Source organism: Microtus ochrogaster, chromosome 7, assembly GCF_000317375.1.
Source record: "Microtus ochrogaster isolate Prairie Vole_2 chromosome 7, MicOch1.0, whole genome shotgun sequence".
NCBI lineage: Eukaryota > Metazoa > Chordata > Mammalia > Rodentia > Cricetidae > Microtus > Microtus ochrogaster.
In genome coordinates this window covers 1,337,229-1,350,256 of record NC_022014.1, presented here as the reverse complement: position 1 = coordinate 1,350,256, position 13,028 = coordinate 1,337,229, and the positions used below count along the sequence as shown (strand labels likewise).

The 13,028-nt window shown below is 46.7% G+C and overlaps 1 protein-coding gene across 1 annotated transcript in view; it reads right to left on the bottom strand.

Annotated features, from left to right (window-relative positions):
- Nucleotides 1-8,280, bottom strand: part of Nsg2 (neuronal vesicle trafficking associated 2) — a 54,951-nt gene extending 46,671 nt beyond the window's left edge. Inside the window, exons 1-2 of the mRNA XM_005349029.3 lie at nucleotides 8,096-8,280; nucleotides 7,076-7,226 (exon numbers count right to left, since the gene is read on the bottom strand). Coding sequence (XP_005349086.1) covers nucleotides 7,076-7,204 — 129 coding nt within the window. The 5' untranslated portion in view covers nucleotides 7,205-7,226; nucleotides 8,096-8,280. The remainder of the gene's footprint in view (nucleotides 1-7,075; nucleotides 7,227-8,095) is intronic.
- Between the last annotated feature and the right edge of the window lie 4,748 nt (nucleotides 8,281-13,028).

The window sequence follows — 13,028 nt, the reverse complement described above, 5'->3', positions numbered from 1 at the left end:
CTTTCTCCTCAACAGCCCAAATCATTCTCATTTTTTGGTAATATCTATCGGGCATTGTATAACTGAAAAAAAAACTATGCTCATAGGATACATTCTTACCAATAAGAAGCACAAAAGCCAGGCGATGTCGCCAGTTTAACTTTATAAATAATGTCATATATCCTCTGAAAGGCTTCATTAAGTTCTGCAGCCAACAAGAATGTCCTAGGAGCAGGAGGAGGAGGAAAGTATCTAACAGGAGAGGGCAGGGAGATAGAGAACACCTACGACCTAAAAGCAGAATGGGGGAGGCTGAGGTTGGAGAGGTGACTCAGAGGTTAAGAGCACTGGCTGCTCTTCAAGAGGACTGGGGTTAGCTGGGCAGTGGTGGCGCACATCTTTAACCCCAACAATAAGGAGGCAGAGGCAGGTGGATTTCAGTGAGTTTGGGGCCAGCCTGGTCTACAGAGTGAGTTCCAGAACAACCAGAGCTACACAGAGAAACTCTGTCTCGAAAAAACAAAACAAAGCAAAACCATAACAAAACAAAAAGAAATCCTGACTTGAAAGACCAAACAGACAAACAAACAAACAAACAAACAAATAGATAGAGGACTGGAGTTTGATATCCTAGCACCTACATGGTGGCTCACAACTGTCTAAAACTCCAGTCTCAGGGGACCTGACACCCTCTTCTGGTCTCCATAGGCACCAGGCAGACCGTGGTGCACAGAAATACATGCAGGCAAAATATGCGTGCACACACACACACAAAAGAAAAACCAGCAGAAGAGAGGAGAGCATAGAGGGAAGAAAGGAGTTAGCAGAGGGGAGGGCAGCTTGGGGAGGATGATAGAGAATAAATGAAAACAGAATATGAGGACATGTTTGCATTAAAGTGTCGCAGTGAGACCTATCCCTCTATCTGCTAACTTAAAAAGAATGGGAAAAAATTACTCAATTTAACATTTAAAAAAGCACACACTGGGGCTGTTTATCCAAAACTTACCAACATGAGCGTCATCGATATTTTTTGTTGAAAGTTGCTTTGTTTTTTAAATTACAGAGACTTTGTACTCTGTGTTTACTGGGTAAAGTAAACCTTTCTTTTCTTTTTTCTTTTTAACCTATCCACAGGCACTTCCTGAGCCTCTCCCAGCGTGGGGGATCTCTGAAACCTCCGGGAGCCTCTCTGTGGAGCAGGGGCCCAGGGAGGCTGTCCTGGGGAGGGGCTGGGGGTGGAGCTGCTCCCTGGGAGAGGCTGACAATTCCGTTAAGGAGAAAGGGAAGACAGGAAGGCTGGGGGCAAGGCGCACAGCCCCAGCTCTGCCCAAGTCCTTCCACCTCTGTCCTGCGTGAGTCCCAGCTCTCCCAGCCCTCAGCCTTGAAGCCCACCATGCTCTTTTACAGTTTTCTATATGTTTTCCATGTTAGGTGACATTCTGAGTGTCCAGGGAAAAGAAGGAAACTGGGTCAATGAGCCCTCTCTGTGTCGTGCCTGAGCAAGGCCCTGGATACTTTTTACATTTTTTTCCTCTAATGGTAAGCTGTTAGGTGGACGCTGGGCCCACCTTCCAGCTCCGACAACAATGAAGCCCTGAGTGGCTGAACAACCTGCACGAAGCCTCACGGCAGGCAAGCAGCTTGGCAAAGATCTGAACCCAGCTCTGTAGGATTGGAGAGCGCGTGTGCTCTATCGTCAATTTCATTCTTCACAAACCATGAAGTGTGGCAGATGACAATAACTGATCTCAAAATCTTTCCATTCCTCTTCTCTAAAGGCACGTTAGCCACCCATGCCCAAGACTCACAAAGACTTAACAACTACCAGAAAGGAAATGGCCGTGGTTGGAACCTGGCCGCTAGCTCAGCAAGCACGTGATGGACTGGAGGCTTTGCTGAGGCAGGCATGTCTGTCTGTCGCCTGCTGTCTGCAGCCCTGCCATGCACCTGCTGGCATCTCCAGGATCTCTGTGTGCAGAGTTCAGCTGCAGTTTTCTTTGGGTGAGACAGTGTCTAGTCTCTGAACTCACTTCTGCATTTGCAACGTGGGAGTCCTGGGTAGAAACCTCACAGTTTCCCAGGGTACCTTTTTGTGGTGAGAAGGCTCCAGAGGAGAACTGGGTATCCCAATTGTCTTAGTTGCCTTTCTACTGCTGTGAAGAGGCAGCATGGTCGAGGCAGCTTAGAGAAGAGATTTGTTGGGGTTTACAGGTTCAGAGGGTGAGTCCATGACTGTTATGTTGGGGAGCACGGCAGCAGCTAGTCAGGGAGGTGCCAGAGCAACAGCTCAGAGTAGACAAACAAAGAAAAAGGGGAAAGAAGAGAGAGAGAGAGAGAGAGAGAGAGAGAGAGAGAGAGAGAGAGAGAGAGAAAGAGAAAGGGGGGAAAGAGAGAGCTAACTGGGAAAGGCATGGGTTTTTGAAACTTACAAGCCTAGCCCCCAGTGACATACCTCCTCCAACAATGCCATACCTCCTAATCCTTCCTAAACATTTCCACCAACTGGAGGGCTGAGAATTCAAACATATGAGCCTATGGGGGCCGTTCTTTTTCCCATAACCCAGAGGACACTTGCCTGCTTGGCTCTGAGTCTATTTCCCAACACGCCTGGTGAAGAGATGAAAGGCATTTTTAAACACAGAAGAGGGAGGCTTATTAAAAAGTTCCTTCTTCCTGCTGTGTGGCAGCACTAAATTAGTTCATGCAGAGCCAGTGACCTCGGGCTAAGTGACCAAATGCAAAAGAGCCAGGATAAGTTCTTCACAGGCCACAGCAGCTCCCGGTCTTGGTGAGAATCCACCCAGCTACTATTGCCATGGTGCCAGACCCCACAGCACCGCTGCCTCACGCCCCAGCTGCGGCGTCTAGTCAGGCTCCTGCTTCTGCTCTTTTCCCTGTACCTTCAGGGAGCCTGGCCACCTTTACTGGGGTTAGGGACCATCGTGGGGCTGACCCTGTCCATCGTCCTTGGGTGGCCCACAGCCTGCAGCATAAACCTCATAGAATGGAACTCCAGATCCTATTGTCTTCCTGAATTAAATCCTTTCCTTATGCTGGGGCCTCCCTGACGCTCACCTCCTCATTCTTACCTCCTGTCTCCCCGTCTCTTAGCATCTCCCACCAAACTCCGTCTCGTCTCATCATGGCCGTGTATGCTTAGCTAGGAGCAGGATTTTCTGGGTGGGTGAACAGATGGAAGAATTGGTACCTTTTAGTAAGGTTGTTATAACTACAGCTGAACTTGATGGTGGTCAGGGAAGGTCTCCAAGGGGCGTTCTGTCAGAACTTGGCTAAGGAAGATGAACACTGTCCTATCAAAGCAGCGCAGCTAAGAAGACTATGTTGAGGGAGGAATAGAGCCAGCATCTTGGAGAGCATGGAAAGTTGCAGGAGAAAGTTGGGATTCCAGGACACTAGGCCTTCAGTCCTGTAATCTACTCCTGTCTGTGATGTTTAGATATCCTGCTGAGTCTTGGTTTCTGTGTATGCATTTTTTTTTTTTTTTTGGCATTTGGGGAAGGATAATTCTTTAGGGCATCAGTTCTGGCATTCTACTTCTTGCCTGTGACATTTTGATATGTCACTTCATTGCTCTGAATCTTGGTTTTCTCACTGATGAGATGTGTACACTAACATCTACCCTGGTGGAGCTTCTGGAAGATGAACTAAAATCACGGACATGAATGCCCTGTGAGACCCAGGGCATGCCTTCAGACAGGCTTACTACTATGGTTTGGATATGGTTTGAGTGTCTCCCTAAGGACCATGTGCTGGAACTGGGTCCTCAGGAGAGCTATGTTGAGTGATATGGAACTTTCAAGAGGCAGGGTCTGGGAAGGATAATGAGGTCACAGGGGGCACTGCCCTAAGAAGGAATTAGTGTGGTTCTTCTGGAACTCATTCCTCAGAGAACCAAGAAAGACTCTTGCCTCCTGTCTCACTGTATGATCGATCTCTTCCCTTTCCACATGCTCCCAGCATGATGTCTTAGCCATGTTCTAGACCAGTCATGGCTGGCACTGTGCTTTCTGGGCCTCCAGTCTGGGAAACTGGCCTAGCTGCAGCTCTTTTCTTTATAAAGTGTCTAGCACCAGGCTTCTGCTATGACAACAGAAACTGACTAAGCAAGATTCCAGCATGGGTGAGGGAGGGGCTCATGGTGCCTCATCCCCAGCTGAGTGGGACTGACGGTTGCTGGAAGAGGAGTCATTTTTCTTTGTGGGCATGGCCACTAGGAGGTTCCCTATGCCCACAGTGGGTGGTTTTATACCTATGTTCATATGGACAACATTAATTGGAATCTGAGTTATTTAAATAAAAAATTAAAGAAGAAGCAAATGAGGACATGAAATTGGGCGGAAGTCATTGTGGCGAGATCTCGGGGGAGCTGGAATGGAAATGGGGGTGTATGATCAAAATACGTTTCACACATACATGAAATTATTAAGGAATAATTAAAATATTTAGAAAAAAAGAAAATATAAATAAGGATTTGAATCCTCCTGAACATGTTTCTTGCAGTTTGCGACGGTAGCTATCATTTAGAGAAACTGGCCTTTGAATCAGATTCTCCTTTAACACATTTGTTCTGCTCTCGGGGGGAAATTGTCTTCGCTTTTGTAAAGAACATAAAATCTGCACTGGAGACCTAGCTCGATGGAAGAGCACTTGTCTAGCATGTGTGATACACTCGCTCTAACATCCTTCCCTGAGAACGGAAACAAATCGTAATAAAATCTAAGTGATCAGCACGGAAAACCACTAAGACAATTCCTGCCTCAGAGAAGACGCAGGCCTAAGACACAGCTGATCCCTGTTGTGAGTTCCTGACTGAGTAAGAAACAGGTCAAATCTGTGGACGCACAGACCGAGTTCATGCCTTGCTCCTGAAGTGGAAGGTTCTGGAACAACACCTCCGGATTCTGCATCTAGATGCTTCGAGAAGGTACAGTTTCCTTAAACACTGGATCAAGAGAGATAGCTATTCCCTTACCAGGGTCTATTCACTAGTGAGAGGCTGAAGCAAAAATGCGCGCATGCGTGTGTGCGTCCGTGCGTGCGTGCATGTGTGTGTGTGTGTGTGTGTGTGTGTGTGTATGCTTGGGAGAGTACTTAGCATGTTATAAAGCACTTGAACATGTTTATCCTCTTCTTTTATTCTTGGCTTTGTTCCACTTGGCATCTGAGGCCATATATGATTTTGTTCTGACAGCCTAAGGTAGGAGCTTCCTCACTCCACAGAGGAGGAAGCTAACACCCACTTGGTAGCGAGTCAGAGAGGAGCCCCAGAGGGAGCACTCGGTGAGCCTCTGCAGGGACTCCTGCATCTTTCAACACACAATATGAGAGAGATGATTAGTCTGGCCTTGGAATGACTCCCTGGTACGCCTGGACTGGTTGCTCAGTGGGAGGAAGAAACTCTCAGCGGGAGTTAGGAGAGTAAAGGGAGAGGGGGCAGACTATTCTCTAGATGGCCTGGAACTGTGTGGAAGGTTGTGGGGACGTGGCCTCCCACGGTTCCTTGTCATTACCCACCTCTCAGACACATGCACGTGGCCACTAACCTCAAGACACGTGTCTTTTCCTCAGAAACCTGCACTGGCGCCTAGATGGGGTTCAGACACTCCCACCTGGGCTTTCTGTGCACCTGGAGCCCCCCAACCTTGGGCTTGTAATATGAGTTTGCAATCCCAGACTCCCAGGTGTATTATGGGTCTGAAATCGAATTTGCTCAACTTTGGCCGCACTCGGGGTTCTTGTGGGGAGACAGCATTTATGCTGATGGCTGGATCCCATCTCAAAGATTCTGTCAGAATTGCTTTGGCTGGGGGTGTGGGTGACCTCAACAATAGGAGTTTCTAAATTGCCTGGTGCTTCTAACATGAAGTAAAAGCTGAATATGTCTGTCATGCCTGAGGCGAGTTCTCAGTGTGTCTATTCACACTTCCTTAGCAGACATGGTGTTCAAAGCTCTTTTCAGAAGGCTTTATTAGTGTCTCAGGATAGCTCAACTGCTCTAATTCCACCACCCACCCTGACACATTCTTCTATCAGAAACCTCTGTGCTTTCAAAACAAATGACTCAGCCCCAGCCAATCAGCTGGCTCTTCATCTCGGTTTAGTTCCTCACCATTGATTGGATGGAGCCAAGTGGTTAAGACGCACAATACCCTCCTGGAGATGCCAATGAGAAAAATCGAACAGATGGGACAATCCATTGTTCCGTCTCCAGCCTGGGGGCAGGATCATTTACCTGCAAACCTCTCACGATGGGCAATAGCTCATCCCTTAAAGCCTCTGTGCTCTCGGCCAGACCTCACACACGCTCTCCTACCTATGTCTGTGGGATGACGCCCCTCTGCCACCTCGGTTTCTTCCCTCAGGAGATGGGCCATCAGCCCGAGGCTGCTTCCCAGCCTCCTTTCCCCAGACATTTCCTGCAGCAGCGCTGTCCCCGCCAGCTTCCCACACTCCACACACTCGTTTCCACCATTGCCTTAAATACCGATTCCTCCCCGAACCTGAAAGACTTCATTCACCTTCAAGACTAATCTGGATATTCTCCACTGTAGCTCACCTCTCCAGCCCTCCCTCTGCATCTCCCTGGCCCTCCCCACCCTTTGTGAGGCTTGGGTCCAGCATTTACCATGATGCACTGTGTTCATCTGAAGAAGGGTTTTGTAACTTCGTCTTTTTATAACCAATTCCTAGGACAGGGGCGACCTTAGCAGGTGCAAACTGCCGGACTAAATCCAAGTCTCTGCCTTCCCATCTGTACCAATCAATATTTGAAATACCTCAAGAAAATTGAGACAGGCTTTTTTTTCTTCATCCCCATGTAGAAGCTTATGTGTATGCACCTGCCATGATAACATCTTAACAAGAAAACATTAATTTGTTTGCCTGTATATGTAGATATGAACAAACTCCATAAATCTGCAATAACACAGGAGCTCTCGCCCCTGGATAGAGCATTTTCCAAGGATGGGAGCCTATTTGGTGGCTGGGAGAATGAAAGTGTTTTAGGGGTAAAATCTTTTGCTGGTTGGGGTAACCTGGGGGGCAAGGCAAGGGAAGGAAGATCACCTATTACCTTCTCGGGAGCAGCCAGCTGTAAATGATTCACCTCCAAGGGCGTGATGAGGGGCACCGTCTGGAAGCCATCCTCCACCGAAGGCGGCTTGGCCCCCTTCTCTCCAGGGTTGCCGTTCAGCTTCACCATACTTCGGCTTTTATTCCCAGACCTAAGGTGAGCAGCAGGATTCTGGTTACGGCAGGAATGTGAGGGGCTGATGGCTGGCCACTACCGCTCCCTTCCAGCAGCGTCCAGTCTGGTGGTAACCGTCAACCTCTTACTATATTTCCTGACATGATTCCCATTGTCCAGGGAAACTTCCTTAGCCAGCAGACTGTGCCAACTGCCTACCGAGTTTACCAGCCCTTAAATCAGGGAGCAGCAAAAAAAGAAGAAAAAAACCCCTCAGACCTTCATTTAAAAACAAAAAAATAGAAGCTTAGAAAAAAATAGCAAGACACTATGGATAATACAGCCCTGGAACCCCACTGGCCAGCTTGTTCTCAGCACAAAAGAAAACTCCATTATTCTGGGTCCCCCTGCAGTAGGGTATACTTCACCTCACCACCCACACTGCTATTTTTGCCTTTTCTTCCTCGATTTCTAAAAATGTAATTAAATACATTCAGTATCTCTCTCAGTACCTTTTTTTTTTTTACATAATATGTAGATCGTACATGAGATTCAGGTTTCTAAATCAGAAAGAGGCTGTATTGAACCTGATCTTGTTATTCAGCCATGAAATACCTCCATTTCCTCAATAGCCAAGGGCTTTTTTTTTTTTTCATGGAAAGTTAGCAGCCCCCATATTGCAAGACTGCCAACTAAATAAACAAATCACATTTATTTCTCTCCGGCTCCCTTTAGAAGTCAAGCATTGCTTTCACCCCACCCTCCAAAGCCCAGCACAACTGAATCTCTCCTGTCAATCCTGCGGGTGGGACATAACTAGGGAGGACAGGGTTGTCGGGGTTGACAGGGAGGTAAGGGCTGGGAGGAGGCTGGGGAGCGGCACAACAGAAACAAATGCCTACTTACTGTGCCGCGCTGGTGGGGGTCAGGGCAGAGTCAAGCCAATATGTAGAGGAGGACAAGCCCGAGTCCTCCCTCCACAGCCCGAGCTGCTGTCGCTGAGAAAGCAGCCCTCGCGTGCCGGGATCCGGAGCTTCTGAGAGCGAGGCGCCAGCGCTCAGAGAAGATCTCGGCAGCTGCCAGCCTGCTCGCCTGCTCGCGCCTCCCACCGGGGACGGCTCCCACACCACCTGTCATCTGGCACCACCTGCTGTTTCTCATGCATGGCCACAACCCCTGCATAGGACAAACGGCTTTGAAAAAGTGGAAGGGATTTTGGTTATGCCAACGATAATCTGGCTTTTAAAAATTATATAGTTACGTAAAATGTGATTCTTGAATCTTTGGTGGTGGTGGGGGGCTGGAAGGCTCTTTCCTTCCTTCCTTCCTTCCTTCCTTCTTTCTTTCTTTCTTTCTTTCTTTCTTTCTTTCTTTCTTTCTTTCTTTCTTTCTTTCTTTCTTTCTTTCTTTCTTTCTTAGGGGAAGGGCTCACATTTTACTAAAGCTCCCCTAACAATATTATAAAACAGAATGGTTAGAAACACCTGCTCTGGGGTTAGAAGGGAAAGTAAAAAAATTTCCCACTTCCCATGCAGTAACACCTTTCTGGACTCTTTCAAGCTTCCGTCCTCATTTGCAAATGTGGTTTCTAACAGTGACTTAGGAATGGGGGCAGCGTGCAGTGTGGACACCCCAGCACACAAAGCTTGAAGCGCTGCACAGGCTGGAGCTGTTTGACTCACAATTGCCCCAGGCTTGTCCAGGTCAGTTAAGGTCACAGAATTGGAAAAGACCAGACCCAGGATTTGAATCCTGACTCTCTGTTCCCAGACTCCATATCCAGGACGAGAAAGTAGATGACACCCAGTCTGAAGACCGGCGTGAGGAGTGAAGTGGCCGCGCCCGCCCTACCAACACTGGCTCTGCGGTTCTTGCACACTGTGCACGCTAAGCCCCTGCTTCCTCGCCTCTGACTGCGAATAATGCTTTCACTGCAGAATGGCAGTGAATACCAGAAGAGAGTATGCCCACGGAAATGCCTTTGCCTTGTGAGCAGTGTTCTGAATGCCTGGTCCAGCCATGGGGATGGTTCATGTCCCAGTTGTGGCTCAAGTTACTGTTGGCTGCTGTCACCAGCTGCACTGCTGTTTGTATATCTCACGACTCTTCCGTCCTGGCATTGAGCACACTCCCCACTTTGATTTTCAAATATCTTGTTCTGTATGCAAAAAGTCACCCTTGCTAGTTAAAAGGCACAGGAAAGTGTGTCATCTGTATTATTTAGGAATAAAATATGTGTGTAAAGAGACTTATGAGGCCGTGAAGGTTGTCACACACCAGGGCTGCACACATTAAGATGTAGTATGTGAGAGGGAAGTGGTCTAAGGGATATTGGTCTTCCTTGCCCTCCTTTCCAGGATCTAAATGACTGAGAGTTGCAAGCATTGTACAAGGCCAGCACAATATAGTCAACGACCACATGTTCAACTGAGAACCTTTTTATCCAATCCTATTGCTGTTGCTCCAAAATACAAAGAAATTGATAGTTCTTGACCAATTGACAAGAAAAAAACCCCCACACCTTTCAAGCCAGAGGCTCCTAGAGTTTAGTAAGGTCCAGAAAAGGACTTATGTGGAGCAAGAAGAAATCCAGGTTTGGTTAGACGTGAGGCTAAAAGATAGGCTGCCAGGAGGACTGCAGTGGGTTGAAGGAAAACGGCCCCCAAAGGAGTGGCACCATTAGGAAGTGTGTCCTTTTTGGAGTAGGTGTAGTCTTGTTGGAGGAAGTGTGTCACCGTGGGGGCAGTCTTTGAGGTCACCTATGCTCAAGCTACTGCCTAGTGTCTCAGACCACTTCCTGTTGCCTGGAAGATGTAGGACTCTCAGAGCCTTTTCCAGTACCACATCTGCCTGCATGCTGCCACATCCCACCATGATGATAATGGACTGAACCTCTGAACTGTAAACAAGCCACCCCAATTAAATGTTTTCCTTATAAGAGTTGCTGTGTGGTCATAGTGTCTCTTCACAGCAATAGAAACCCTAACTAAGACAAGGACTGTGTTGGAGTGACATGTAGGATTCTTACCTTATTGGAGAATGAAGTTGAGGGGTTCCAAATAAAATAGAATCATTTTGGCATTTAAAAAAATTGAGTGTTGAAAACAAATGCTGTCATAAATTTCGGCGAGGTTTTCAGTGCACGTGACACATAATATCAGTCTGAACACACTGAACCTGATAGAAGAGAAAGTGGGAAGTACTCTACAACACATGGGCACAGGAGACCACTTCCTACGTATAACCCCAGCAGCACAAACATTAAGGGCCTCATTGAATAAATGGGACCTCCTGAGAAAGAGAAGCTTCTGTAAAGCAAAGGACACCATCACTAAAAAAAAAAGGCAACCCACTGACTGGGAGAAGATCCTCACCAACCCAGCAACTGACAAAGGTCTGATCTCCAAAATATATAAAGAACTCAAGAAACTAGACCTTAAAAGGCTAATCATCCCAATTTTAAAATGGGACACTGAGCTGAACAGAGAATTCTCAACAGAAGAAGTTCAAATGGCCAAAAGACACTTAAGGTCATGCTCAACTTCCTTAGCGATCAGGGAAATGCAAATCAAGACAACTTTAAGATACCATCTTACACCTGTTAGAATGGCTAAAATGAAAAACACCATGATAGCCTTTGCTGGAGAGGTTGTGGAGAAAGGGGTACACTCATCCATTGCTGGTGGGAATGCAATCTTGTGCAACCACTTTGGAAAGCAGTGTGGTGGTTTCTCAGGAAATTCGGGATCAACCTACCCCTGGATCCAGCAATACCACTCTTGGGAATATACCCAAGAGATGCCCTATCATACAACAAAAGTATATGCTCAACTATGTTCATAGCAGCATTGTTTGTAATAGCCAGAACCTGGAAACAACCTAGATGCCCTTCAATGGAAGAATGGATGAAGAAAGTATGGAATATATACATATTAGAGTACTACTCAGCAGTAAAAAACAAGGACTTCTTGAATTTTGCATGCAAATGGATAGAAATAAAAAGCACTATCCTGAGTGAGGTAAGCCAGACCCAAAAAGAGGAACATGGGATGTACTCACTCATATGGTTTCTAGCCATAAATAAAGGACATTGAGCCTATAATTAGTGATCCTAGAGAAGCTAAATAAGAAGGAGAACCCAAAGACAAACATATAGGCATCCTCCTGAATATTAACCTTCATCAGGCGATGAAAGGAGACAGAGACAGAGACCCACATTGGAGCACCAGACTGAAATCTCAAGGTCCAAATCAGGAGCAGAAGGAGAGAGAGCACGAGCAAGGAACTCAGGACCGCGAGGGGTGCACCCACAGGCTGAGACAATGGGGATGTTCTATCGGGAACTCACCAAGGCCAGCTGGCCTGGGCCTGAAAAAGCCTGGGATAAAACTGGACTCGCTGAACATAGCGGACAATGAGGACTACTGAGAACTCAAGAACAATGGCAATGGGTTTTTGATCCTACTGCATGTACTGGCTTTGTGGGAGCCTAGGCAGTTTGGATGCTCAACTTACTAGACCTGGATGGAGGTGGGTGGTCCTTGGACTTCCCACAGGGCAGGGAACCCTGATTGCTCTGCGGGCTGACGAGGGAGGGGGACTTGATTGAGGGAGGGGGAGGGAAATGGGAGGCGGTGTCAGGGAAGAGACAGAAATCTTTAATAAATAAATAAATTTAAAAAAAGATTTTTTTAAAAAAGACTATAGTACAGAGTGGGGAAAGGAACCAAGATGGTGCCAGTGGTTCTATGGACCGCTTGATGTGGTAAAGCTTTGGATCCAAGTTATCTGTGAAAAGTTAAGTGTGTCTAATGCAGTCTTGGGACAGTAAAAAAGATACAAAGATTTGGTGTGTGTGTGTGTGTGTGTGTGTGTGTGTGTGTGTGTATGATGAGAAAAATGCAATAGACAGATTGAAATGGAATAAAACAAAGTTCAAATAACCAGAAAGAGAAAGAATAAAGCAGAAACAGTAAGCTGAGAGAACAAGAGTAGAGAAATTGTATACTTACATCTGAACATAGCAATGCTCACATTAAATGTAAGTGGTATAAAAACTAATTAAAATATAGATTTGTCAAGATGGAATGAAAATATAAATGAACTGCATCCTGCCAGTGAGAAACACACACAACTTTGCAACTAGGTCAGTGGCTATACAGTGTTAGTCAGCATCAGCCAGCCACCTCTTCCAGTTTACATAGGCTTGATCACAGCAAAATTAAAGCTATGAGCCTAAGACAAACTGGTAGGAAAGTCAGCGATCTGTTAGTTTGACCTCTAATATAAACCTCCTGGGTCTTTCCAAGCAACAAACAAACAAACAAACAAACAAAACAGAAAAACAAACCAACTAGACTACTGTGGCAATGCTAAGAAAAGAATTCATTAGAAAGGCCCATGGATTCCAGGGACTGTTCAGAACACACAGACCAGAGTACAGAGTACATTTCCCGCCTCTATCCGGATCCTCAAAGTCTTCTGGGAACTACCCAGAGACAGAAAGAAACAGAAAAAAACAGTCTGGCAGCTTGCTTGCTATGATGATTTATGAGGATTCCCGACAGACATGGCTGGTCTCAGCTGCAGAACCTCTGCATTTTGTAAGAGGCACCCGGGGTTCCCTCTGCAGCCCGCAATAGCAATGCGCATGCGTATCTGCAGCTATGCATTCTAGAGGACAGTGCAACGGCATCCTGGTATGTCCGGCAGTGTAAGAACTACAGGGGAAAACAGTTCAGCAAAGAATCATTTGACAATGGATGAACGAAACAATGAAGAGAAATGAAAAGAGGTTTTTAAAAGACAGGCGTACCGAGCGGATACCTTGTGGCCGTTC